Source organism: Ascaphus truei, chromosome 4, assembly GCF_040206685.1.
Source record: "Ascaphus truei isolate aAscTru1 chromosome 4, aAscTru1.hap1, whole genome shotgun sequence".
In the NCBI taxonomy this organism is placed as follows: Eukaryota; Metazoa; Chordata; class Amphibia; order Anura; family Ascaphidae; genus Ascaphus; species Ascaphus truei.
In genome coordinates this window covers 350,008,832-350,034,463 of record NC_134486.1, presented here as the reverse complement: position 1 = coordinate 350,034,463, position 25,632 = coordinate 350,008,832, and the positions used below count along the sequence as shown (strand labels likewise).

General features: G+C 44.2%; 1 protein-coding gene across 3 annotated transcripts in view; it reads right to left on the bottom strand.

Moving 5' to 3' along the window:
- The window catches only part of ERICH1 (glutamate rich 1), a 96,820-nt gene that overhangs the window by 51,303 nt on the left and 19,885 nt on the right, over positions 1–25,632 (bottom strand). For 2 of the 3 annotated variants that reach the window (XM_075598235.1, XM_075598236.1), the window contains exon 2: positions 5,510–5,674. The exons of the other annotated variant lie outside the window; for it this stretch is intronic. In XM_075598235.1, the coding sequence (XP_075454350.1) occupies positions 5,510–5,674 (165 nt within the window). The remainder of the gene's footprint in view (positions 1–5,509; positions 5,675–25,632) is intronic. 3 annotated transcript variants of the gene reach the window in all.

Here is a 25,632-nt window from a genome sequence, read left to right as displayed (position 1 = left end):
AAAATTCAAGTTGATAACATGAAGTGACGATCCGCAGAACCTAATTGTCTTCTATGAATTGAGCACCTACAGTCGCGAATCGAGCCAGCCTCCCTCCGACTGCATACTACAGAGCACACCTCACTTCATGATAACTTGGTTACCCCAAAAGATTCTCTCAGGGGTTGCAAAAAAGGCAACCCTTCTCCACGCTCGTTGTCGAATGAAGGGCTTTCCCAACCGGTAGGTCTAAGCACGTCTGTAAAGCATTCTGTCATGCTGGGGATTAAATCATCTATTTCTTCTCTCCTTGGGAAGGAATGCACTCTTTACTCTTGACTCCTTGGCTATTATTGCGTGTAGCTTTATAGAGAACAGAAATTCGCCATCAAAAGGGCGATTTACAGATTATTTTTAGAGATAGAATCTGTTATACAATTCCTCAACCACATAACTCTACTTGTTACTACTGAAAGAGCCATGCGTCTTGCAGACAGCAGCACTACATCTAGTGAGGCTTTGGTGCTGGTGTCAGTCGCTAATTTCAATTTTCAGATAATGACGGCAGAAATTAGGCTCTCGATGCCCTTTTCCAATGAGTCCTCCATGTTGGATAACCCTATCTGCATGGTTCTGGAGAGTGATGCCCATGTGAGCCCAGCTGCTACAAAAAGGACTTTCGTAGGACACTTTCCATCCTTCAGTCCATCGTGTCCCGGAATGAAACCACATCATCCACTGGTAATGTGGTTCTTCTTGGAATCCAAGTGATTGCTACATACACTTGTTTCCCCCCCCCTCTCAATTCTTGAGTTGGTTAGTTAAGTGGTGTACCTTCGCAAGTCTCTTAAGGGTTACCAATTTCTTATGAGGACGATTTCACTTGGCCTGCATAATTTCCTTTATCACTAAATGTAGAGGAATGTCTCTTAATTTCTTCAGAGAGCTATGGAAAAGCTCATCTCTTTTCAGGCACTCGTCCTCTAAGTCTTCCAGCTCCTCTCCCATCGCTTTAATTAAAAGGATCAACTAGATCCAAATTAAACCTCAGAATCTTCATTTAATACCTCATGTTCTCAGGTTTCACCTTTTAAGTACTGTTATAATATGTCAAACTCCTCTGACGAAGATGCTCCTCTCCTATCCAGGCTCGTTTGGAACCTTGATCTCTTCTGAGTTCGTTTAGGCGCTGGTAAAACCGTCGATTCGATACTGAGACTGTCTTTCATTCAAGACAGGAAAATGGACATCTCGCCATTGGACTCTATGGCCACTGACTTTAAACAATCCTCTCATAGCTTCTTTGCTTCAAGAGCTGGCTTATTATAAACCGCACAAATTCTGTCTGTCTGTCTTTCTTTGCCACTTAATCCACATGAAGTAACGTATCCGTGGCAACTTTAGATGTTCTTTCTTCTGTCTGACCCCCAGAGAAACTGTAGCAAACATAACGGGATAGAGCCCCCAGTGAATCAGACCCCTTGCTTCTGAGTCCACGTTTTCACCCCTATACAAGATGGCAAACGTAAGAGTTACTTGTGGCACTAGCATCTGGCGTTGCCTCAGTGGAGCTAGCTGCTGGCACGGCTGTGCTGAGGGTGGGGTTTGTGGCCTGCAAATTGACATAGCCTGTTCTATTAAGCCACTGTTCGATAATTGTTTGAATTTGCCTGCATAGCAAAATTGTCGGACGCTATCGGCAATTTTCCTTACGCAAATATTCTGATGCTGTAATTTAAACAGCTTTTTGCATAGCAGATTCTCATTTTTTTCCAAAGTAAATGCTGTTTTTCTTTGCCGACACTTGATTTTTCACTTTTCGCTCTTGATATTTTTCTTATTTCAAGGGAAGCTATGTCCTGGTCTATCAGGTTCAGCTTACGCCTAAGGAATTTCTGATACTGTACTTGTGCTTTATTTAACTGCATGGTTGTAGCAGACACATGGGGCAGCCCCTCTGTAGTATGCAGCGGTGTCCCTGTATCTATAGCCACCATTTCCATAGGTTCAATCTCTGGCGCCGGTTAGGAGACCCCGCTGGTGGTGATCACTCAGTTGAAGCCTTGGTCAGTGGCAGAGTTTGGCTGTGTGGCACACGAGGATGGACCAGTTAGAAGGTAACATAGAATGTATTACTAAAAGGTTAAAAATGGAATGGTATGTGTGATGCGTCATCTAAAAAATGCTGGCTCTCATTGGTTCTTTTAGGGGGAGGGTGAAATGGCAAATTTATTGAATAAAAAGGATCTACGTTTTGGTCAATCGATTGATATTTTTTCACTGAAAGACCCCATGAGTGCCAGCAGTTTGTTATATACTTCATATGTGGATCACTCCTGGACATCACTTGTCGTGCAGCCGTGGAAGCGTATACAACCGGAATGCATACGTTTGGTCGCTGCCACCAAGTCTCCACTAGCATTGGACCGCAGAGAGACCCTCTGCTGCACAATCAGCCACAGGCTGCTTTGCTAAGGTAAGTTAAATTTCATGTAGGGGGTTAAAAATAGGGGTTTATCTTTTTTAGGGTAGGGGACGAGGAATCTGCAACATCATTGGTAGTTGCTGCCTGTTGAACAGCCATTTAAATCCCATTTAAAAAACAGGAAATAATGCCGGTAACATCACAAATAAGTACAGTATCTCGGTAACCAGTGGGTCCTCCAAGCTGAAAACAGACATTACATCAGCAAATGGACTGATTAGGTTCTGTTAGTGATTTGGGGTTGTGAGGATGTGTGTGTGTTTAGGGCCAAGTGTACTTGTGGTCGTGATTAATATTTTATTCATAAAATGTTTTACCAGGAAGTAATACATTGAGAGTTACCTCTTGTTTTCAAGTATGTCCTGGGCACAGGGTTATAATGACAAATACATGGTTACAAATAGTTACAATGAGTGAAAAGGGTTATACAGTACATTATATATAAGACATTGTATGCACATTTAAAGATAATATATACTATAGGCGTATATAACAGTTACAGACCAGATTAAAATGTGAGACAGCTTTAGTTTTGAAAGAACTTAGACTGGTGGCCGCAGTGAGAGTCTCCGGTAGACTGTTCCAGTTGTGGAGTGCACGGTAAGAGAAGGAGGAGCGGCCAGATACTTTATTGAACCTTGGGACCATGAAAAGTCTGAGTCAAATCTCAGAAGATAAGTGCTGCATGTGGTGGGGTGAGGAGCTTGTTCAGATAGGCAGGTAGCTTGCCCAGAAAGTATTTGAAGGCAAGACAGGAGAAATGAACTTTGCGCCTAGACTCGAGTGATGACCAATCTAGTTCTTTGAGCATTTCACAGTGATATCTGTTGTAATTACATTGGAGGACAAAGCTGCATATTGAGTTGTAGAGGGTATCAAGTTTGCTGAGGTGGGTTTGGGGTGCTGAGCCGTTTACTATGTTCCCATAGTCTATAATTGGCATCAGCATCTGCTGTGCGATGCGCTTTCTGAGCAGCAGACTTAGGGAGGATGTGTTCCTATATAGTACAGCTAGTTTGGCATAGGTTTTGGATGTCAGGGTATCAATGTGCAACACAAATGTTAAATGGGGGTCAAACCAAATATTTTAAACTAGTAACAGGGGCTAGGATAGTATTAGAGTTGGTACTGATCTATAGCTCTTTCAATGGAAGCGTTATAAATGTAGCCTTGGTCCCAAATACCATTGTTACAGTCTTGTCAGTCTTTAGAAACCGTTTGTTTTGGGAAAATCAATTTTCAAGTCTCAAAAAGTCAGATTTAAGTATGTGACCAAGGTCAGAGAGGTTAGGGGTGTGTGCATATAAGATTGTGTCATCTGCATACATGTGTATTGAGGATCCCTTACAAGCTGTAGGAAGATCATTCATGAACACTGAGAAAAGTAGGGGCCCCAGAACAGAGCCTTGCGGGACGCCACAGGTGATATCCAGGGGTTTGAGTTAAAGCTCGAGATGGACACATGTTGGGATCTACCTGATTGGTAGGAATGAAACCAGTTTTAGGCTAAGTCCCTGCTGGCGCTGAGCGCACTCATGCTTGGAGAGCACTCCAAGCATGAGAGCCGGGTGTCTTGCTTGTACACGTGCGAGCAGGGGAGGGGGGCATTGCGGGTAGTTGATCGCGCAGGTAAGTATAGGTTTTTTGTTTACGTAAGCACCGATCGCAGGTGAGCGTGTGTGTCCTCGCGCCGCCCGCTCAGCGCTAGCGGGGACTCAGCCTAAAGCAGGCATCCCTATTCCAGAGCACTGGAGTTTGTTTAGCAATATAACATGATGAACAGTATCAAAAGCCTTTGCAAAATCTAGGAATATTGCACCAATGAGTTGTCCCAGTTCCATTCCACACTGGATCTTATTGCAAACTTTTAGGAGGGTAGTTACCGTGGAGTGTTTGGGGCAAAAGATAGGTTGGAATTGGCTAGGGAAATTTGTCTTGGTATAGTAATTGCTTAATTGGGAGTGGACACATTTTTCCATGACTTTTGGATAGTATTGGGAGAAGAGAGATTGGCCTGTAGTTTGAGACAGGTGTTTTTGTCCCCACTTTTGAAGATTGGGACAACTCTGGCAGTTTTCCAGGTCTTAGGGATATGGCCTGCAGACAGAATAGAGTTGACTATGGAAGCAATTGGTTTGGCAATGGCTGGGGCACCAAGTCGTAGGAACTTAGATTGCAGTCAGTCAGGTCCACATTGGCTGCTTAGTTTTAATTTGAGGAGCGCTTGTGTAATCTCCTCCTCAGATACTGGGCCAAATTGAAAACTGTGGGCAGTGTTGGGAGAGTGTGGGGTTATAGAGATACTCCCAGAATGAGGTTCATGTATGATGTAATTTGGATATGCAAGTCTGTCTCCATTCAGGGAGGCTTTATTTTTGAAAGAACAAATGGTGCACTTGTAATGAGTTTGGGTTTGAGCTGTGTGTATTTTAGACCAATCCTATTGGATCAGTATTAAAAAGGCATTTAGGTGTATATATGCATAAGTGTAACACACAATAAAAAATATATCAAATAAAAAATGAACAATGAAATTAATACAGATATCCTAACATCAATGTGCACCCACAACCCAGAGGACAAAGACGCAGAGGAGGTGACTGAAAGCAGAGTGTAAGCAGCAGTTTTCCGGCATCCAAGCTAATAAGGACACCAGCTGCAGGCAATCAAATAACTAACAGCAACACTTATGAGTGAACATTTTTTATGTTTTGTTTTCATAAATTGTGATTTAATTTTTTTCTATGTCTGCGCCCCATATGCTGTTTCTTTACATTTGAAGGCTTTTTTAATTGGGTGTATTTTAACACCCTTCAAACTGTTAAAATGTGGACCCAAAATAAATACAGTACATAGACTAGTGTATCGGTAAACTTGTGTTTTTTTTTTCCTATGGATAAAACGGAATGCTTATTCCGAAAAGACAACAGTTAAAATGTCCTAAGAAAAATAAAAAAAACATTGTCCGGACTTTTGACATATTAAAAAAAAAAAAGTGTTTTCCTAGCTGTCAATTCCATAGGCATAGCTATTTAGTTGTGTTACCTGTTGAACATTCTGCTCGAAACTGAACAACCTCCACTTCTTTCTGTCTTATGGCAGCAGTGATTGTCTTTGGAATGCTTTCTGACTGCAGACTTGGGACTTGTAAGTGGGAAGTACATGGAACCTCCTCAGAATACAATTTTTTCAGGACTTTTGATATAACCGCTAACAAAATAGAAAGAGGGGAAAAAAAAAAAAAGTTAGGTTTCAACAGTTTTCAGGAAATCTATTTTAAATTACAGATTAGATGACAAATTGTGATGAAGTTACTGCCATTAACCTGTGGTTTGATTGCTTCCCGTCCTATAAACTCCAATTTAAATGAAATGGTTATAAATTAGCAATCCCTCTGACTGGCAGATTTACTTATTTAACTTATTTGAACAAAGTAGTAACATGAGAAAACAAAACAGTTGTTAGCAGTTCTATTGCTTGCAATTCAAAGCTCAACGTTTTCAGTGCTAGAGCTATTCTTTTGTAGAGTGTGAATAGAAAGTCACACATACATTTCCAAAATATCTCATTTTGCTTATAAAGGCCTCCTTGCTTCTAGCTTTTTTCATAACGATTTCTTTTGTTTGGAAGGACTAGAATCTATGTAATCAATAAGAGGGATACAACCCTAATAACACTATAGAGCAAGCAAACGTGAAAAAAATGTGCATTTATCACTCCAAGCGTGGCCACACTTCATATACAGACAAGAAAAAACAGAGACCAGAACAGCACACTAAAAAATAGACTCACATGTCCAAGGCCTCCCATTATGTGGGATGGAGGTATAGAGGCTGAAGACATCCATGGTCACAAGAAGTGTTTAATCAATGACCCTACCAGTCATGTACTAGCCTTAACAACTGTAGTATCCCTCAAGATGTCGTCTGCTCAACATAAGGCCTAAGCATCACATCCAGGTAGACAGATACCCTCTGAAACACAGAGTCCATCCCAGCAACTATCACTCTATCTGGAGGCTACATATGATCTTTGTGAACCTTAGGTAGAGTATACAGAACTAGTCATACCTAGGCTTGGGCAGTATAGTGGTATACCGAATTATCGCGATAATCTCCCGGTGTGCTGATATGGGAGATTACCTGTTATTGCGATATCTTGGGATGCCGGTGCAGTGAGAGCATCTTAGAAGCTGCTGCTGTGCGGTTTCTCTCGCTCACTCCCCGAATCACCCACCCTGCTGCTGACTCAGAGGGAGGGGCAGGAGTTTATGGCAGCATGGGGAGACAGCATGCGAGAGAAGAGGCGGCTGTGAATGGTAGGAACGCCTCAATTTCCTTTTGTTATCTCCCCCCCTGGTTTGGGGGCACCTAACCCCTCCTTCCCTCTGGGACCCTCAATTCTTGAAAAATATGTGCAATTTTTTTTACATTTTAGAAATGAAAAGTATTTTTAAATAGAGAGAATATTGCAGGATAAAGGGCATTTTAGGGTTATGGGAGCAGTGTAGGTGAGGAAAGGTAAAGTGCCAAGCTTAGAAAGGATGTGGGAATGAAGGTCTCTTTGTTCTAGTAAATCTATAGAAAATGTATTTATTATGAGAACATATTTTTTTTTTTTTTTAAGGATTTACTAGAACATTTTCAGACTTATTTTATCGCAATAGAGATACATCGTTATCGCAATAAATTTTGATATTGCCCAATCCTATTCGTACCGGGAATTCAGTAATTAGACATGGTTTCAAACTTTCATCAAATTATGAGCATACAGTATGCCCTCTATTAATGTATCAATTTCTCTGTCTTGATCTGGCGCCATTATGTATATAAGTTGCACAATGATGTTTGTATTTGGAACACCTACCCGATGAAAGGCCATGTGAGCCTGAAAAGTAGTTTTTGGATGTTTGCCTATTCCTTTGAAACAAATTTTCAATACAAGTATGCTTCAAGCGTTTATTCGCCAGACTGCGAGTCTGTATTTTTAGTGTGCCGTTACCCACTAGTGCTTTATGAAATTATTCATAAGAAAAATTGTATGCGGAAACTCTTCTGAAATTTAAAAAAAAATTAAAGTAAATCAGCTTCCGTATGCTCTGGGATAGCTTTAATTTTGATATTTATTACAAGAGGATTGGTTTAATTCTTGTAGGAAAAGTATTCTGTCTTACAATTGTTTAGAAACTGAGGAATGTTGGGATACAGACGATTCATTATTAAACGTATGCTGAAATCACACGTCTTGTATAATTTCTCCAATCAATTAAGTGAACTATGCAAGTCCTTTATTTCTAGGGTGACCATATTTATCACGTTAAAAAACTGAAAAATTTACCACGTACGCATTTCGCAAGCACCAGCTGCTCGACTGACAAGTGGCGACTCCGCATGCGCGATAAGCACTTGCCGGTAACTTATGAGCGATCGGCATTTGTTGACTGCGAATGTGCAATCAGCATTTTGATGTTTAATTACTCAAATTCTACACACTGAAATGCAGTAATGACAATTTCTTGCTGCTGTTGACTTTTCAGATGCAGCTCATTCAAATGAAATGGCCTTTTTGACAAGTCACAAATAATTGTGTACACTTTTTTTTTTTTTTTTAAGTAAAAATTAGGGTGCAGGGCCTTAAATAAAGCATATGCATATCAATTACAAAATGTAACCTGAAGGAACATGGGGCCTCATGCAGTAAGCACCGAAAAGCCGTTTTTTTTGCCATTTTCTCGCCAATATTGCCTCTCCGATTCAGTAAGCGCCGATAAGCTCCAAAAATAGTCATTTTTTTAGCCGAAAAAACCTTTTCGGCAGCCGGTTGCCGATAAGCCACTTTTCGGCACTTTCTGAAAGCGCTCAATTCTAGTAGCCCCGATCAGCTTTTCGCTGCTGATCGGCACTCTAGAATTGAGATTTGTACGGCAATCCAGCCCGCCAACTAAAGTTGGCAAGTTGCTGGGGGAGAAGCATCGGCAAGGTCGACACTTAGAAAAAATCAGGCCTTTTTCCTGCCTGGGATTGATGCCAGGGGTCTCCGGAGCTGATACCATTAATACCAGCACCGGAGCCCCCCGGCATGCATCAGAAGCAGGAAAAATGCATTTAAAGCCCACTTCAAAACCTTAGCGGTTAACTGCTAAGGCAATGAAGGGGTTAACCAGCCGTGCCAGGTTTATTGTGGGTAGCGGGGGTGGGTGAAGGGGGTATTTGGCCCTTGGTGGCTGTTTAGGGCTTGCGGGTGGACTTAACCCCTTCATGACCTCAGCGGTTAATACCGCTACGGTCATGAAGGGGTTAAGCCCTCACGTTACCCATCCACAAGCCCTAAAACAACCACCATTGGGGCTAATACCCACTTCGCCCACCCCCCCTACCAACAATAAAAAAAATACATACACAACAGCCCCACAATAAATAAATAAATATATATATTTAGGTGCTTGCAAATATATATATATATATATATATATATATATATATATATATATATATATATATATATTATATATATATAGGTGAAGCCACTGTACAAATGAATGGGTGAAGGGTGGATATCGGGCCAGGGTGGCTTAACTCCTTAATTACCTTTGCGGTTATTATCCGATAAGGTGATTAAGGGGTTAAAGCTGCAGTTCAGTCAATATCCTGCATGTGTTTTTTTTTTTAATAAAATCATTTCTGTAGTAAGAAAAAATACTTTTAGCATTTTCTGTTTTAAAAAAAACAACTTTGAAAGACCAATTTTCTTGTATTCTATTTTAACAGCCATTTGCTAAGACACTGCCCCTTAATGTCCTGTCACAAGCCCTGGCACACCCCTTTGTCAGCCCTGCCCTCCCACTAGCACATGTCAGTGCAGGAGTGCTCATGAATATTCATGAGCTTCCACTGACTGACAGAAGCAAATAAAAACATATGCCAGCTCTAATTATGTCACCAAATTTCGCCTATCAATACATGGAGAACGAATTGACTGGCAGCTATACAGTTCTTTAGGTAATTAGAGATTGCACACATGAAACTATTGAAGTAAAAAAATAAATTAAAAAAAAAAAAAGACTGAACTGCAACTTTAATTGATATCAGCATGTAATTGCAATGTATTGGTTATGTATTTTGTTGGCAACGGAGGACACGGAATTTGCTGTCGAGAGGGATTCATATTGATGAGGTCAGTAGAACTTTATTTATTTTATTATGCTAGTTAATGTGTTTAAAAATGGGCAAATCTATTATCCCTATCTGGATAATAGTTATTTGGCACATTATTGTATTGTATGTGTTGGGGGGGGGGGGGATTGATATTTTTAATGTATACGACATGTTTATTTTTTTTAACATACAGGGTTGTTTCCTCAGGTCTGCGGGAGACCTATAGAGACCACCTGAAGTCTCCTCGGACTTCTCAAGGGTAAACGGCTGCCGGGTCCACGGGGGACACCTGCGGGGAAGAACCGGTGGCCCCACATCTGTGGGGGCAACGCGGACCTGTAGGGACCACCCGAGGGCCCCCAGGCCCCTGTGGGTCTTACCCGGGGCTACCCAGACAGCCGCGGGCCTACCCGTGGGGACCCCAATGTGGCACACGATGACCCGCGGAGACCACCTGGTGGACCACTGTGCCGGGCGGGGACCACCCGTAGGCCTCCAGACCCTGTTTGAAACATGGTGCTGGGGTACTGTGAGGTCTGTGAGGTGACCTATCAGGTCAACCGGGAATAAAATTTGATTTGAATTTTTATTTTTATTTTGCGGTGTTGGCGCAGAGAGAGTCGCGAATCTCTCTCTGCTGCAGGCACATCTCGGCAGGGGAAGGCGTATCGCCTGGTTATCGGCAGACAGACTGTCTCGCCACCGGCTATTCGGCGTGTTGCTTTCGCAGTGATTCGCCAGGGATTCGGCCCTTCCTGAATACTGCGAGGGCAACACGCCAAAATCATGCCGATATTGAACCCCTGCCAAGATTGCTTTTTCGGTGCTTACTGCATCGAGCCCATGGTTTTTAAAATTTAAATGCTTATATATTAAAAAGCAAATCTTGACTTGAAATTGGGGTTGAAAGTTAATTTCAGTACCGAGTAGATCTTACCAAACACACCTACTGTATACTAGCAACATGTCTGAGGAAAAGAAGCTCAGTCACACTGCAGGATAGAGGTGGCTGAACTTCCTGGGTCCCTGCTGAAGTGTCTGGATTCTGAAGACCTGGCTGCTGTATTGCTGGTTAATATTGAGTAAAGTATGCTGAAACTTGGGGGCATAGACTGACACTAAACCTTGGGATAGAGTCTCTAGAGACCGCCTTTTTTATTCTCTTTTAGTGATATATGGGACTTTTTGTTCTTTTGCCTTCTTTGCTGAAGTAAAGCAGTTCTCGCTTTGATCTGAGCCCAAATGTCCAGGCTCTGATTAGCCTTTTTTTTTTTGTCTTCTGAAGCTGGCAGGCGTCTTGTGCAATATCTGTAGTAGTTAGTATGTATAGACAATAATATGGGTGCTAAATCAAATATGAATTTTCATGCTTTTTATGGCCATGATGCAGATTGGGCTCAGTTTGTTCACGAGGGCTTTCTTAGTCAAATAAAGAAATACTTGTAACCCCATCAGAAGCCAAAAATGGAGTGTTAAGTACATTCTGATTTGTGTTCAAACAATACGGACTCCCCCTTTTGGGAATAAAACCAGAAGCAGCAATCCGGTCATAAAGAATTCTTTAAACTGGGATGTCCCTTGACATCCGGGGATTGCCTGTTTTAGGAATGGCAAGTCTAGAATGGACAGGTGAGGTCCACTTGGCTTGAATCATGTTTTGATCAAAAGATTCCTTTGTCACACAGACTTAGGTACAAAATGTAAACATGCAGGATCTATTCTTTGTTTTCCATATATGCAAGGCCATTCCTTTCACCAGCAGCATATTTCTAAAGGGAGTACCGCAGGCAATATGTACATTCATATCTCTCTCCCTCTCTCTCTCTCAACAATGAGCTCCGGGTTACCCTCTGCTTAAAATAATATAAATATATAAAAGTACAAAAATCCGAGCACATCCCTAATGAAGATATGGATAGAATGAAATGCGTATGGTTGATTGGAAAGTCTCACTGAAACGATCAGTACACGGGCGAGTAGCAACCCTAGTCCCCGGGCGAACAGACTTCACTCCACCTTGCCTCTAGCTATGATGTCATCATTCTGCTATGGGTCTGCAAACACCAGCTGAGCAGACCAGGAGGAGCTCTGCGAGGATCCAGCGTTTCTCCCGTAACTGTGTAGTCCATTTGCACCTAACTTATTGTCAATGTGTGAGTGCAATACTTTTACTATTTTTTTTATTTTTATAAACTTTATTGAACTCTTTGCTTCTCTCTGTCCGTGCATACAGTATTTGGACTTCTCTGCACCTTATTAAACCCAGGCCATGCCACTGATCAAGAGATACATCTCTATGCTTGTGATGATTTTATAACATGCGCGTGGGATACCTATCTTTGCATTTACTATTGATTTTTTTAGTTTTGATTTATTGCACTATATTGTGTATTTCATCTTTCTATACCCTGGGAGCCTTGCGCTTTGTCTACATACATAATAAATCGTAATTTTTTATTTCAGCTCTCTTATGGATTATTATTTTATTATATAAGCTACACCACCATTTTTCTACAATAGTTAAAACAAAAGAAAATATTTCTAAGAGTAGCTTCATAAAAAGAATACCTCAGGATAACCCTCATTTTTAAAAGGTTCCATCCAAAAAGATAAAATGCATTACAGTACATGTACAGTAACGGGACTGCTGCAATCATTTAGTATGACAGACCAAATCTATCTATATGTTCCCTTGGTAAGTACTAGACCCATTTATTGTTGTCAAAAACTATACTGTATATGAACAAATGTGTAACCAGTTCACGAGAAGATAAAAATTAAAGCAAATATTACAGTAGTTTCCAATTTTTATCTGTCAAATATTACAGCGAATATAATCAGCTGTACACTTTATTCCTCCTCCGCAAAAATAAATAAATCTTATTCCCGAAAACAGCTGTAGTAAATACCATGGGCTGCTCCTTTCACATATTCACTGTACATACGTGTGTATATTTGTGACTTCTTTTAAAAAGAAGATATCAAAACAAAATTATATTTCTACCTGTTCCTTTAAGATGTTTGATTTTTGAAGTGAAACTTCTTTCGTGGCACCTAGTCCTGATAGAGCAAAACTGGATAGATGGGGGCGAAATGTGAAACGGAAGTGACGTCACGTAATGGACGCCGCTCCGCTCGCACGTCCCCTGTATCCGCCGCTCCTAATCGCCGCCGCACCCCCCCCACACACCCAGTTGCTGACATATGCGGCGGCGATAGCCGCCGCCGCCCCTAACGGCCCAACTGTTCCACGACCGCTGCCATGCCGCGCATGCGCAGTTGTGATGGCGCCGCTGATGGACGCCACACATGCGCAGAAGCGGCTGGCAGCGGCGTCGTTCCACCCACACGCTCCTCACGCCCATTGGCAGCGGCGCCATTCAGCCCTCCACTGACGCGGGCGTTCGCGGGCCCCTTGCGCCCGCAGGAAGCGGTGGCACACGGCGCAAACCCGGGCGCAACCCACGCAGCACAAGGCCTCGGTCGTTCATGCCCGTGCCGGGCGCATGTACCCGCGCGGGGTGTGTGTGGTGTGTGTGCAGATTGCGTGCGGGTGTGTGTGTGTGTTCAGAATTTGCCCCTGGCTGCAGCTGGACACAAACACTGACTGACCCACCCACACACCCCCACACACTGACTGACCCCCCCACACACTGACTCACCCACACACCCCCACACACTGACTGACCCACCCACACCCCCCCACACACACTGACCCACCCACATACCCCCACACACTGACTGACCCACCCCCCCACACCCCCCACACACTGACTGACCCCCCCCCACACTGACTGACCCCCCCACACCCTGACTGACCCCCCCACACACTGACTGACCCACCCACACCCCCCTACACACTGACTGACCCACCCACACCCCCCTACACACTGACTGACCCACCCACACCCCCCTACACACTGACTGACCCACCCACACCCCCCTACACACTGACTGACCCACCCACACACCCCCACACACTGACTGACCCACCCACACCCCCCACACAGACTGACCCACCCACACCCCCCTACACAGACTGACCCACCCACACCCCCTACACACTGACTGACCCACCCCCCCCACACACTGACTGACCCACCCACACCCCCCACACACTGACTGACCCCCCACACCCCCCCACACACTGACTGACCCACCCACACACCCCCACACACTGACTGACCCACCCACACCCCCCCCACACTGACTGACCCACCCACACCTCCTCGCACACTGACTGACCCACCCACACCTCCCTGCACACTGACTGACCCACCCACACCTCCCCGCACACTGACTGACCCACCCCCACGCACACTGACTGACCCACACCCCCACGCACAGACTGACCCCCACCCCCACACACACACTGACTGACCCCCACCCCCACACCCCCACGCACACTGACTGACCCACCCCCACACACACTGACTGACCCACCCCCACGCACACTGACTGACCCACACCCCCACACATACTGACTGACCCACCCCCACACCCCCACGCACACTGACTGACCCACCCCCACACACACTGACTGACCCACCCCCACGCACACTGACTGACCCACCCCCACACACCCCCCCACCACCCCCCCCCCACGCACACACACTGACTGACACACACACACACACGCACTGACTGACACACATACACACACTGACTCCCATATACACACTGACTCACATATACACACATACACCCACACTGACTGACACACATACATACACACACACACTGGACTGACACACACACACACACTGACTGACACAGATACACACACACTGACACACTGACACACACACACACACACACACACACACACACACACAAGGAATTCACACTTAGTGCAAATAGCTAATACAGGGGATGTGTGCCGAGCACGCGCATTATAAGTCAAATTTATTTGCGTTTATTCACTGAAATTGTATTTTGATTTTTAATTAAAACATCACCAATACAAATACATTTCTGTGACAAAAGTCAAAGAAGTTTCACTTACTATGCGCGTGCACAGCACACACAGCTTTTTTATTTTTATGGTATTAAAGAACCACAATAAGGGGCAGATCCACAAAGCTCGTTAAATCAGGGTAACGTCACGCTACCTAGACTTTGACACTAAATCTTGCAGTTCCTCCCTATGCACCAATGCATGGATGTGTACCTTCCTCGAGACCTGCAGATCACCAACGCATGCCTTGTTCTCTCCAGTTTTGAATGCAGCCACATTCTTTTATCTGGCCTCCCAAATATCTCCCTTGCAATGTATTCAAAATCATCTCTGCGCTTCCAGACCCCCATCTGCTTCTGACCTCTTGAATTCTCTCCCCCGGCTTCCTATTAATCATCGTATAAACTACAAAATGATCCTCCTGCCCTTTAAAGCTACACTCCTTTGCCTACATATCTCCCACAGGATGTGATCTTTCGCTATACCCCTTCTCGCCTCTTAAGCTCGACTAAACAAATTGTCATAATTGCACCTTTTAAAAGGAGCATCTCATTCAATTGACGCCCACACTATGGATTCTAGATTTACTTGACCTCCCTGACTTGCACTTTCAATATATGCACTATAACTCCCCCTGTGTAAAGTATGTCAATCTCCCAATTCATCACTTAAAGTGTGAGCTCTTCAGGGCAGGTTCTACCTTTGCCTTAAGTTGTCATGTTCTTGCTGCTCTTAGCCCCACTGCTTGTACTATTGTTCCCTTTATTGCCATTATGGAAAGCGCTGCACACACTGTTGGCACTACATAAACTCTACATGCATACAATGTTCCTGTTATACTGCGGGAACCGATTTTCAATCGGCAAATGGGCAGCCAAAAACAGTGGCTACCCCCCTCCCGTATATAATAAATGTGAAACCCCGTTGTGCATTTTACACTAAGTCTTCTCTGATTAACATAACACAGGTCAATAAAGAAAACATTTATAAATATCATTTAAAAAAATGTATACATGTAATTTCAGCAGATATAGATCACGGACAGCCATACTCTGCGTCGCGGAGTAGTGACTCAATGTCTGGTACCACGTGTTTCCAGCTTCAGAGGTTCCTCTGAAGAAGTCGCCGTCAGTGACGAAACGCGTTAGGAAGCTGGAAACACATGGTACCAGACATTGAGTCACTACTCCGCGACGCGATCGTGGCCGGGTCGTGCCGCATGTTATTTTGTGTGTTGTTATCAGTGAGTGCCTCATCTACATCGGGACATCTCTTATGCTAAGACGGATGGTCTGGAGTGGAAGCTGCTTGGACACAGCTCAGGGTTAATCTCCCTGCATCGTTGGTGGTGATATGATTCACTATTGCTTTTTTTAAATTATTTTAATTTTTTTTGTAACTTCAATTTGTATTGTTTTTTTTTTTTCCAATACAAACAAATCATTCCATATACAGTACTGTCATGCATTGAAATTATTACTGCCTCTTCTATAATATGTCTTCCATTCGTAACATGCCTTTGCATTAAGTTATTTTTACCTTACAACCTCAATAAGATAATCTTAAAAACAGCTAAGAAAACAAAAAGCAAAAGGGAATGGGGGGGGCAGGAGCCTCTCTGTTGCCGCCAGACCACGATTCCCTCGGAGAGCCTTGTTCGTTTCCTGTGTGGAGGACCCATGCCCATGCATCTTATCTGGGCTTTCTCTGACTCCCGGTGGCCTGATTCCTCCTTTCTGTATGCGACCAGCAGCTTTCTCCTCCCCACTCCTCAAACAAGAACGCATTTATCACTATCATTGCCAAATTGTGGCTCTCTCCACTCTTGGGATGTCTGTCTGGGCCAATCACGGCGTCCAGACTTTTAGAAATTTGTCGCCAGTGTCGTTAACCAGACTCGTTAACTTTTCCATATGGCAGATATACCACATTCTATTCCTAATTTGGGGGATGTTTGGGATCTCTGCTTGTTTCCACCTTGCCGCGATCTCGCACCTCGTAGCTGTTGCTACATGCACGATTAGTTTGTTACCCGTTTTGGAAAGGCCCGGCCATGGTCTATTCAGGAGGAACAGCCATGGGTCTGGAGGGATAGTGAGGTCGAAAATCCTCTGTAGCCAATGTCTAATATGTCTCCATAGTGAGGTTACACGAGGGCAAGACCACCGCATGTGCAACAGGTCCGCCGATGCTCCACACTGTCTCGGGCAGAGCGGCGAGAATCCTGGCACAAACCTCGCACATTTCTGTGGAGGAAGATACCACCTCATTAGGACTTTGGGCCTCATGCAGAGAGCATAGAATTTTCAAATTGGCGAATGTCATAAAAAGTAGCTTTTTTGGAGAGTTTTATTCTCCATATGCAGAAAAGTGCGAATTCTGCTATGTTTAACATGGATGCGTGTGGCGAGTTTGAATGGGAAAGATGCGCGCTTCAGAAATGTGTAAAAAAAAAATCGCGGCTTTTTTTCCCCCTTTGCTATAGGCGGCGAGCGCCATTTTATTGCCAACTTTTCCTGGCGCGGCAAAAATGAGACAATCGCGCCATTTCCATGGCGCGAACAGCCGCTACATGCCGTTCGTACCTCTCTGCAGATGGAGGTTCTCGCCAGCCGCTAGGCGAGTTTTAGCAATAGAAAAAACAAAATGGCGCGTTTTTCGTAACTCGCCATTTTCTGCCGGTTTCTGCGTGAAATTGTAAAAAAAATGGCGAATTTTGAAATAACGATGCTCTCTGCATGAGGCCCTTTATATGCGTTCTCCTTTAATGTAGTGCAGATCGAGCTCTTTGCTGCTGCCGTCACAATGGCCAACCAGTCCTCCTCGCTCACTTCTTCTCCGAGGTCTGCTTCCCATTTTGACATAGGATAGTTTATACTGCCCCATAGAGCCCGAACAGACCACTTCCTTATACATCTGCAATGCAAGTCCCTTCGTATTTGTCTCTCTCAGACAGACCTTCTCAAACATGATCAATGGGGAGAAGGGGGCGTTTTTGTTATAAAAAGCTCTGATCTTAAGGCATCTGAAAAATTCCGTGTGAGGTATCTCTTTGTCCGATCTAATTTGTTCAAATGTTTTAATCTTTTTATTACATTCCAGATCTCTAAATCTATCAATGCCACATCGTTTCCATATTGAAAAAAAGCCTTTAGATACGCCTGGAGCAAACTCTGGATTACCCTATAAGAGGGTCATTAGTGAATCTTTATTAGTCAAGTTATACCTACATTTTGTGGCCTCCCACACCGATATAGAGCTGGTCATCGAGGTTAGCAGCATGTTAGCTGACTTGAGGGCTGTTTTGGGAAGCCACATTAGGTTGTTTAACTCCAATGGGGAGCAACCTCTCTCTCCAGATCCACCCACCTTTCAATCAAGGGGGAATCAGCCACTGCGTAATTTGACACAATTGGGCTGCTCTATAATACGACAGACAAGGTACCGCCAGCCTCCCCGTCAGGGGAGTGCACTTCATAATTACTTTATTTACTCTCGGTTTCTTTTCTCCCCATATAAACTTTGAGATCTTCGACTGAAGTGAGAGTATGTCCTTCAGTCTAAGTGGCACTGGCAATGTCTGGAATAGGTATAGGATACGCGGGAGGAGATTCATCTTGATACTATGTATCCTACCTATCCATGAAATGTTATAGGACTTCCATTTTCTAATGTCTGCAATCAATGACCGAATGAATGAGGGATAATTTCCTCCATATATACTTTTGGAGTCCTTTGTAATGTGTACCCCCAGATATTTAATCGCCGAGTGCTGCCAATTAAAGTTAAAATTGATTTCTAACGGTTTTACTGTTTCCTTTGGTAGGGTAACACTTAGCACCTCCGATTTAGTCTGGTTTATCTTATAACCGGATATTCTATGAAATTTCCCTGGAAAGTCGAACAGATTCGCCAGAGACGTGAGCGGGTAGAGATAGTCAAGAAGATATAATCCACATATAATGCTATTTTATGCTGTTGTGACTGTAATTTGATACCCGAGATGTCCGGGTTTTTCCGAATCTGCGCTGCCAAAGGTTCTATACAGAGGGCAAATAAGAGGGGCGAGAGTGGGCAGCCCTGTCTCGTACCGCTTTTGATTTGAAGTGTGTCCGATGGGTGCCCTTGATGGAACACCCTAGCTGTGGGACCCGAGTACAATGATAGGATTGCTTTACTTAGTTTATTTCCGAATCCAAACGCTCCAAGCGTAGCCTCTAAATATGGCCAGTCAATCCTATCAAAAGCCTTTTCAGCATCTAGACTTAACATCATAACCTGTATCTTGTCACTATTGGCTATGTCTAGCAGATCAATGATCCGTCAAGTGTTATCCGCTGCTTGTCTATTTTTAATGAAGCCGACTTCATTTGGATGTATAAGTCTAGGTTGGATGTGACATATTCTATTGGCTACCAATTTAGCGTATATTTTGACGTCTGTATTAAATCAAAGAAATTGGTCTGTAGTTCTTACAATCCAGGGGATCTCTATCTTGTTTATGTATTATAGTAATAGACGCTTGGAGCATTTGTTCCGGAAATGCAGCCCCTTTCAAGACCACATTAAACATTCGTAAGAGGCATGGGGCTATATATTTACAAAATTTCTTGTAATAGAGGCCTGAGAATCCATCAGGACCCGGAGCCTTTGACGGCTTCAGGTTCTTGATGACCTCTGTTAGTTCTTCCATTGTGAAATCTGCCTATAGGGATTCTCTGTCCAATCTTGGCAGGCCCGAAGTCTTTAGGAACTCCCTCAGAGCCGGTTTCGTTTTAGAGTTGTGTGCCACTTTATCTCCATTATATAAAACTTTTCATAAAAAGATTTAAATTCGTTTACTATTAATTTTGGGTTGGCCATGGTTGTACCCTTTTGTGTACGGATTTCTTGAATATTAAAATTTGGATTCCTGTTTCTTAATGTGCACGCTAGCATAGTATCTGGTCTGTTTGCTTTCTCGTAAAACTTCCTCTTTGACCAACTCAGGGAATTCTCGGCCTGGGAGGTTAGTAACATATTTAATTCGATCCTAATATCTCGTATTTCCTGTAGTATTCGGGGATCCAGTTGTTTGTTTCTTATGTTTATCTGATAAATTCTCTAATTTTTTCCTTAAAATTTCAATTTTTTCGTTCCTCTCTTTTGCGCCTAGCGGCCACCCTAATCAACACCCCTCAGAGTTGCCTTATGTGCCTCCCATAATGTAAACTGTGAATCTACCGACCCAGTGTTAGTCTGAAAATAATGTTCGATCTCCTGAGCTATATTTTGACATATCTGGAATCTTCAGGATTAATTCACTTTCCAGTTTGCTCCCGGCCTATCCAAGTGGATTTGTTTGCACTGTAGCTCTATAAGTGCATGGTCCGACCATGAAATATCATGGATTCCCGTATGGGCGACCTTTGGGACCAGTCTACTAGTGACAAAGAAGCAGTCGATTCTGCTATATGTATTATGCGGATGTGAGAAGAATGTATAATTTCTGTCCCCCAGGTGTGTGTGTCTCCAAGTGTCAACCAGCTGGTTTTCCCATAGAGCCTTCAGTAATGCCTGCTGGGTCTTTTTGTTATTGTCTTCAGCCTGGCCCGACCTATCCATCCTAGGATTAATTGCGAGATTAAAATCCCCTCCTAAAATGATCCTTCCCTTAGCGGTGTTATTTAATATTCTTCAGAATTTATAAAAAAAAATAAAATAAAAAAGAGGGATCTTGTTCGCAGGGGGCATATAACGTCGCTAGGGTTATGGGTTGTTCATGGATTGTCCCAGTAATGATCAGGTATCTCCCTGGTCTGTCTTTTTTGCAAGTTTCAACCACTAATGGGAATTTATTATGGAGCAAGATTGCCACCCCTTCCTTCTTTCTGTTTCCCGAGGCTAGAAAAAATTACCGGAAATGCCTATCGATAAATTTAGGTGCGCTAGCTAAACTAAAATGCGTCTCCTGTACCATGACCACATCAGCCCCTCTTCTTTTAGATTCGGAAACTGCTACTCGCCGTTTGACCGGGCTGTTCAGACCCTTAACATTATGTAAAAGAAGAGAAACCTGGGGTGCTCCCTCTAAATAAAATAATATTGTAATAATAGGAAATAACAGTGGACCATACTAGCCCAAACAAAGTAGTTTTGATTGCTGCTTGACCCCAAACCGAGGATCTTCCTGCGATCCTCGTGGTGTAGATATGTGGAAAGAAGAGTACGCGTCGTCAGGTAATACATTGCGAAACTCGTAGTTCATGTGGGGCCCTGGACTTTGCATCATCTGACCACCATCGGCTACCGTAGCTGGCTTGAGCGCCCTGCTGGAGTCCTGAGCACTGGACGCGGGGCAACGGAAGACACTGCAGCGCGACGCGGGAGTTCACTGCGTGTACCGGAGCGGTCTCACATGCGAGTGTACTGCTGCTCACTTTTTATTTTAATAAATTATATCTTTATTCAATGATGTGTGGTGTCACCCTTGCATACACATACACCACTGTGTGAGCTGGGGAAGATTCGTGTCAGGACGCAACGAGTGTTTGACATCAGACTGCTGAGCTTCATAAAGGAAAGGTCCTTGACGAAAGCCGGCAGCCTTGAAAGATACCATCACCTCTGTCCAGTACCATTCTTGGCTGTGTGCGTACATTGTGATATATTATATATCTATATTCCCTTCACCAACTGTGTGTTGTCAATTGTGTGTTAGGGATATCTTTTGATTCCCTGTAAACTGTTATTGGGCCCCCCTACTCTTCTTTCCTTAACATTGTGATAGTACCTTAATTGACATCGATGTCTGTCTGTTTCCCTATGTACCCATTGGCTTCTGAATCACTCACCGATACCTGTCTGGGACCGCCATGTTCTTTTCTTCCAGCTCCCTCCTGCACAGACTTGACTTCTTGGAGACCCCCGGCTCGGAGAGTACCCCGCCCCATTGGGAAAGGAATGGGAAAAGGGTTGGAGAGGGAGGGAAGGAAAAAAAAAAATACCAAAATGAACAAACGAACACCTTTGAGTGATGGTCCAGGTCTGGACCCGACTCATCCCCTGCGCCCTAAGGGGATGTCGGACCCCTGGCTCTGCCAATCTTGGCTGCCTTGGAGCCGGGCTCACCCGGCTACCTGACCCCCCAGGGACTTTGTGGTGACCATGACCATTCCTCATGTGTCACCCTCTGAGACGCCGACGAATCACCGGGGTGCTTCTCACCCCCCCCCCCCCCCGGCGTCTCAATCTCTTATCCGCTTAAATAACTTGCGGTAACTCATAACTCCTATTCTACTCACTCGAAACCCCTTTCCCCAACTTTAGGACAACTGAACTAGTAAACTTCCCCTAAGCAGCTCAACCTGAACACCATTCTCCCTGGCTCCTCCAGTATAGCTCCCCTGTAATATTGCCTTCTTGGCTGTATCCCCTTCCTTCCACCCCCCTCTAGTCTGTGCCTCCCCTGGACTAACCCCTATGAGCCTTTTATTACCCCTGAACCATAAATCTAGACCCCCGCCCCCCTACCCCCCCGACCACATCTCTCCCCCTTACTGCTAAACAAATGGACAGAGTGGCCCCCCTCAAAAGAGCTCACTGGTGAAAAAATTAAGAGCTACACTCTCAGACTCCCAGTGACTTAAGTGTGAGCCTCCGCATCGCTAGATCGCAAGGCAGCACTAGATCGCCCATACAATACTTTATTAATAGGGCAACCCCACACTGCCGAGAACCCCCTTCTTTGTGGTCCACCCCCCAGTCAGATATCCCATCAGTCCGGGTGTCTCTTTCCTTCCTGTAGGGCCCCCGAGGGGAACAGATCCCCTCCTTCCACACTGCCAGGTGAGCTGCACTCCTGACCGTCCGGGGGAGCCGACCAGCTTTCAATATGGCCGCGCGTGTCATTGTGTAAAACTAGCTGCTGCTACAACTTTTTGGGTAACTGTGAACATGGCTGCCAGGGGGCGCAGGGCACTGTCTAAAATGGCTGTGCATTTCAGGATGCCCGTCGCTGCCACGCCATGGCCTCCAGGGGGAGCCGGCCGCTCCTAACCAAGCAGGCCCAAGGAGCGTGGAGCAAGGCATTCAGGTCTGGCCCCTTTAAGACCTTAATCGTGCTCGATTGACGGCTGGTGGCTGGGTATAAGTGGCGCTTCCCGCGTAGCTGCTCCCACTCTGTTCCAGACCGCCGCTGGAGCCGGACCCTCTGCTGGAGACAGGCAAGTGGGGGGCGGGGGACCCGAGCGCAGGCCCAGCTTCCTCAAGAAGGTTGCTCCCTCTTCAGGGCTCCTCAGCGTGTGCGCGACTCCATTCTTTATGACCAGGAGACAAAAAGGGGAACAGCCAACAGTACCGGACCCCCTAGTCTCGTAACAGCCTGGTGATATGTCCCAGGCCCCATCGTTTGGCCAAAGTAGATGGCGCCAAGTCCTGGAACACCTGAAGCTTGACACCCGCAAACTCCAGGGACCTTGCTTCTCTAGCCCGCTGGCAAATCGCTTCTTTAATTTTATAATAGTGCAGACGAATGATTATGTCCCTGGGGGGGGGGGGGGTCCCCAGCCCTTTGCTTCGACCGTTGGGCCCTGTGGCAGCGATCAAGATGGCGGACCGCCTCCATCTTATCAGGGAACATGTGCTCCAGCCATCTTGTGATGAATTAGTCAGGGTCAGTAACGGATTCAGGGACCCCCCCGCACCATTATATTATTCCTTCTGTCTCTGTTTTCAGCATCTTCCTGCCGATCAGTCATGTCATCGATTTTAGAGCTCAGCTGCGCTACCATTTTATTAGTATTCTGCAGTCCAATTACAGTCTCGTCCAGCTTTGTCTCAATAGCCCCCGTCCGCTCCCCGATATCGTCCACATCTTTTCGCAGGTCCCATAGTTCCTTCTTGAAAAACCATCTTCATCTCCCTGCAGAACTCTTTTAGGTCTTTCCGGGTGACCCATTCCGGATCTCTGTCTGTCGTCTCCTGTGCAGACCTCTCGCTCTGGTAGTCGGATCCTGCGCTTTGCGGGGATCGGATCCTGCGCTTTGCGGGGAGGGTTCTGCCATCTCCTCCATTGCCTCTCCGTTTCTCGAGAAATATTTGGAGACCACAGGGTTCTTCTTCCTCCCTTTGGACCTTGTGGACATTCCAGGTCTTTCCGCCTTTGAGTACATATATTTCCTGCAGCTTTCGATTCTTGTAAGTACCGCTTATGTTAATTATAGACGCCGGAAGGGAAGGAGCTCGCAGTTCAAGCTGCCATTCACCCCGCCGTCGCCGCTTGTTTTTAACTTATATTCTGTAAGTGCGCTTGTTCCCCTTGTTCTCATTTCCCTTTCCCAATAAATTTCATATTACGCAATGGGGTTGCGCTCTCTTCTTTTTTCATTTTAGGTACTTTTTAGGATTTGGTTAATCCTTTAGAGAGCTGCATCTCTTAGCAATTGAAAACTCTGTCTCCCCTAGGTCTGAATTTGAATTTCGACCTAGGGTCATACCTTAGGGATTTATGTGTAACTGTGTACAAGTTTCTATATTCTTATTAAATGGTCCAGGACCACACTAAACATATTCCTCTGCATAACAATTGTGTCCCTCACATGTAAGTATTTTAGTCGTGAGTACATATAATACTGATACATAACTATTATGTTTATTAGTTTTTTGTATATTGTGGAGTATACTTAAGCATTCATTGTATATTGACTCCCCCCCTTCCCTTCCTGTTGTAATGCATATATGTAGGTAAATGTATCTATGTATAATGTATGCATGGATATATTGAAGGTGCTATATTAATTTTCCGTTGGTGGCGATATATTAATGGTTGTAGTTAATTACGATTCTGGTACCATACACATCTCGACGACGGAGAAGCCCAATGCTACATCCAACATGACAGAAATACACAGTAAAATACTTATATATTCTCTTGAAATAGGGTCATTTAGTTTAACCCTTTGGCCAAAACGTTGTAAGCTTGCGAGCCATGACAAGGCAGACACCTGTTCGCAAGGCCCAACACTACCAGATAAAATACTAATATACCTCTATTAGGATTAAAATTCTTATTTACCTCTATTAGGAGGGAGAAAGACCATAGTGGGTCTATATCCAACAGATATACACATCACCACATGTTGATATTTCTAATTTTATCATAATTTTTTTGGTTATGGGTAATCCCTTTTGTGGTATCCTAGGTGGTACATGCAATTTGTATTGTAGTTCAAGATTGTTTGAAACACCGTATGTCTGATTATACTTTTAATTGGAACTTAATTAATTAGTGAGGGTACATAAAGGACTATCCCATCACTATTTGTATACTCCTGAGGAAGCGAGCTGGTCTCGTGAAATGCGTAGAGTGACTATCAATGTGCTGGGAACAAGAGGTGTTTCTTTGGAGGAGATACGCGATATTTTAGGGCGTGCACGCAGTGGAGCAAGGTGAGTGATCCAGGTCGTGTCTAACGAGTCATTGTGTCACGACACATGGTGCGCCTGTGTGTGTTATCACGCAAGCCGGCCCTGACAGGAGGGGAGCCTGGAAGCAAAGGAGAGCCCCGTGGAAAAGCCTGGCATCATACACCGAGACCGGAGCACCCACGCCTGAACCGCGCAGACCAGAGACGCCAAATACACCAGCACACTTGATCTAAATTGATCTACATGCACATTTTTAACAGAGAATTCGTGAGCGAGATTCCAATAGTCTCTAATTTTTAGTGATATTATATTAAATGTCATATGTTATTGTACCATGCGAGTTTCTTCTCTTTTCCCTGAATCTATGTTATTCCTAATTGGACATCAATCCTTCTGCACTCTGGAGGTATATGTTTTTCACTAGATTATTAGACTGTATAACATTAGTTATAATCTAGATTCCAGTAAACACTGTATGTGCAATTATATCCTTATAAAGGTTTAAATTTACACTTTGTTTCACTGCACTACCATTGTGTGATAATTTCACAATGGAGCACTGTTAGAGTTAACTATTTAATATTTTTAATTGTAGTTGTAGATTCTTTTCACTGGGTATTTTTTAGATTAGATTTTATTTCATTTGCTAT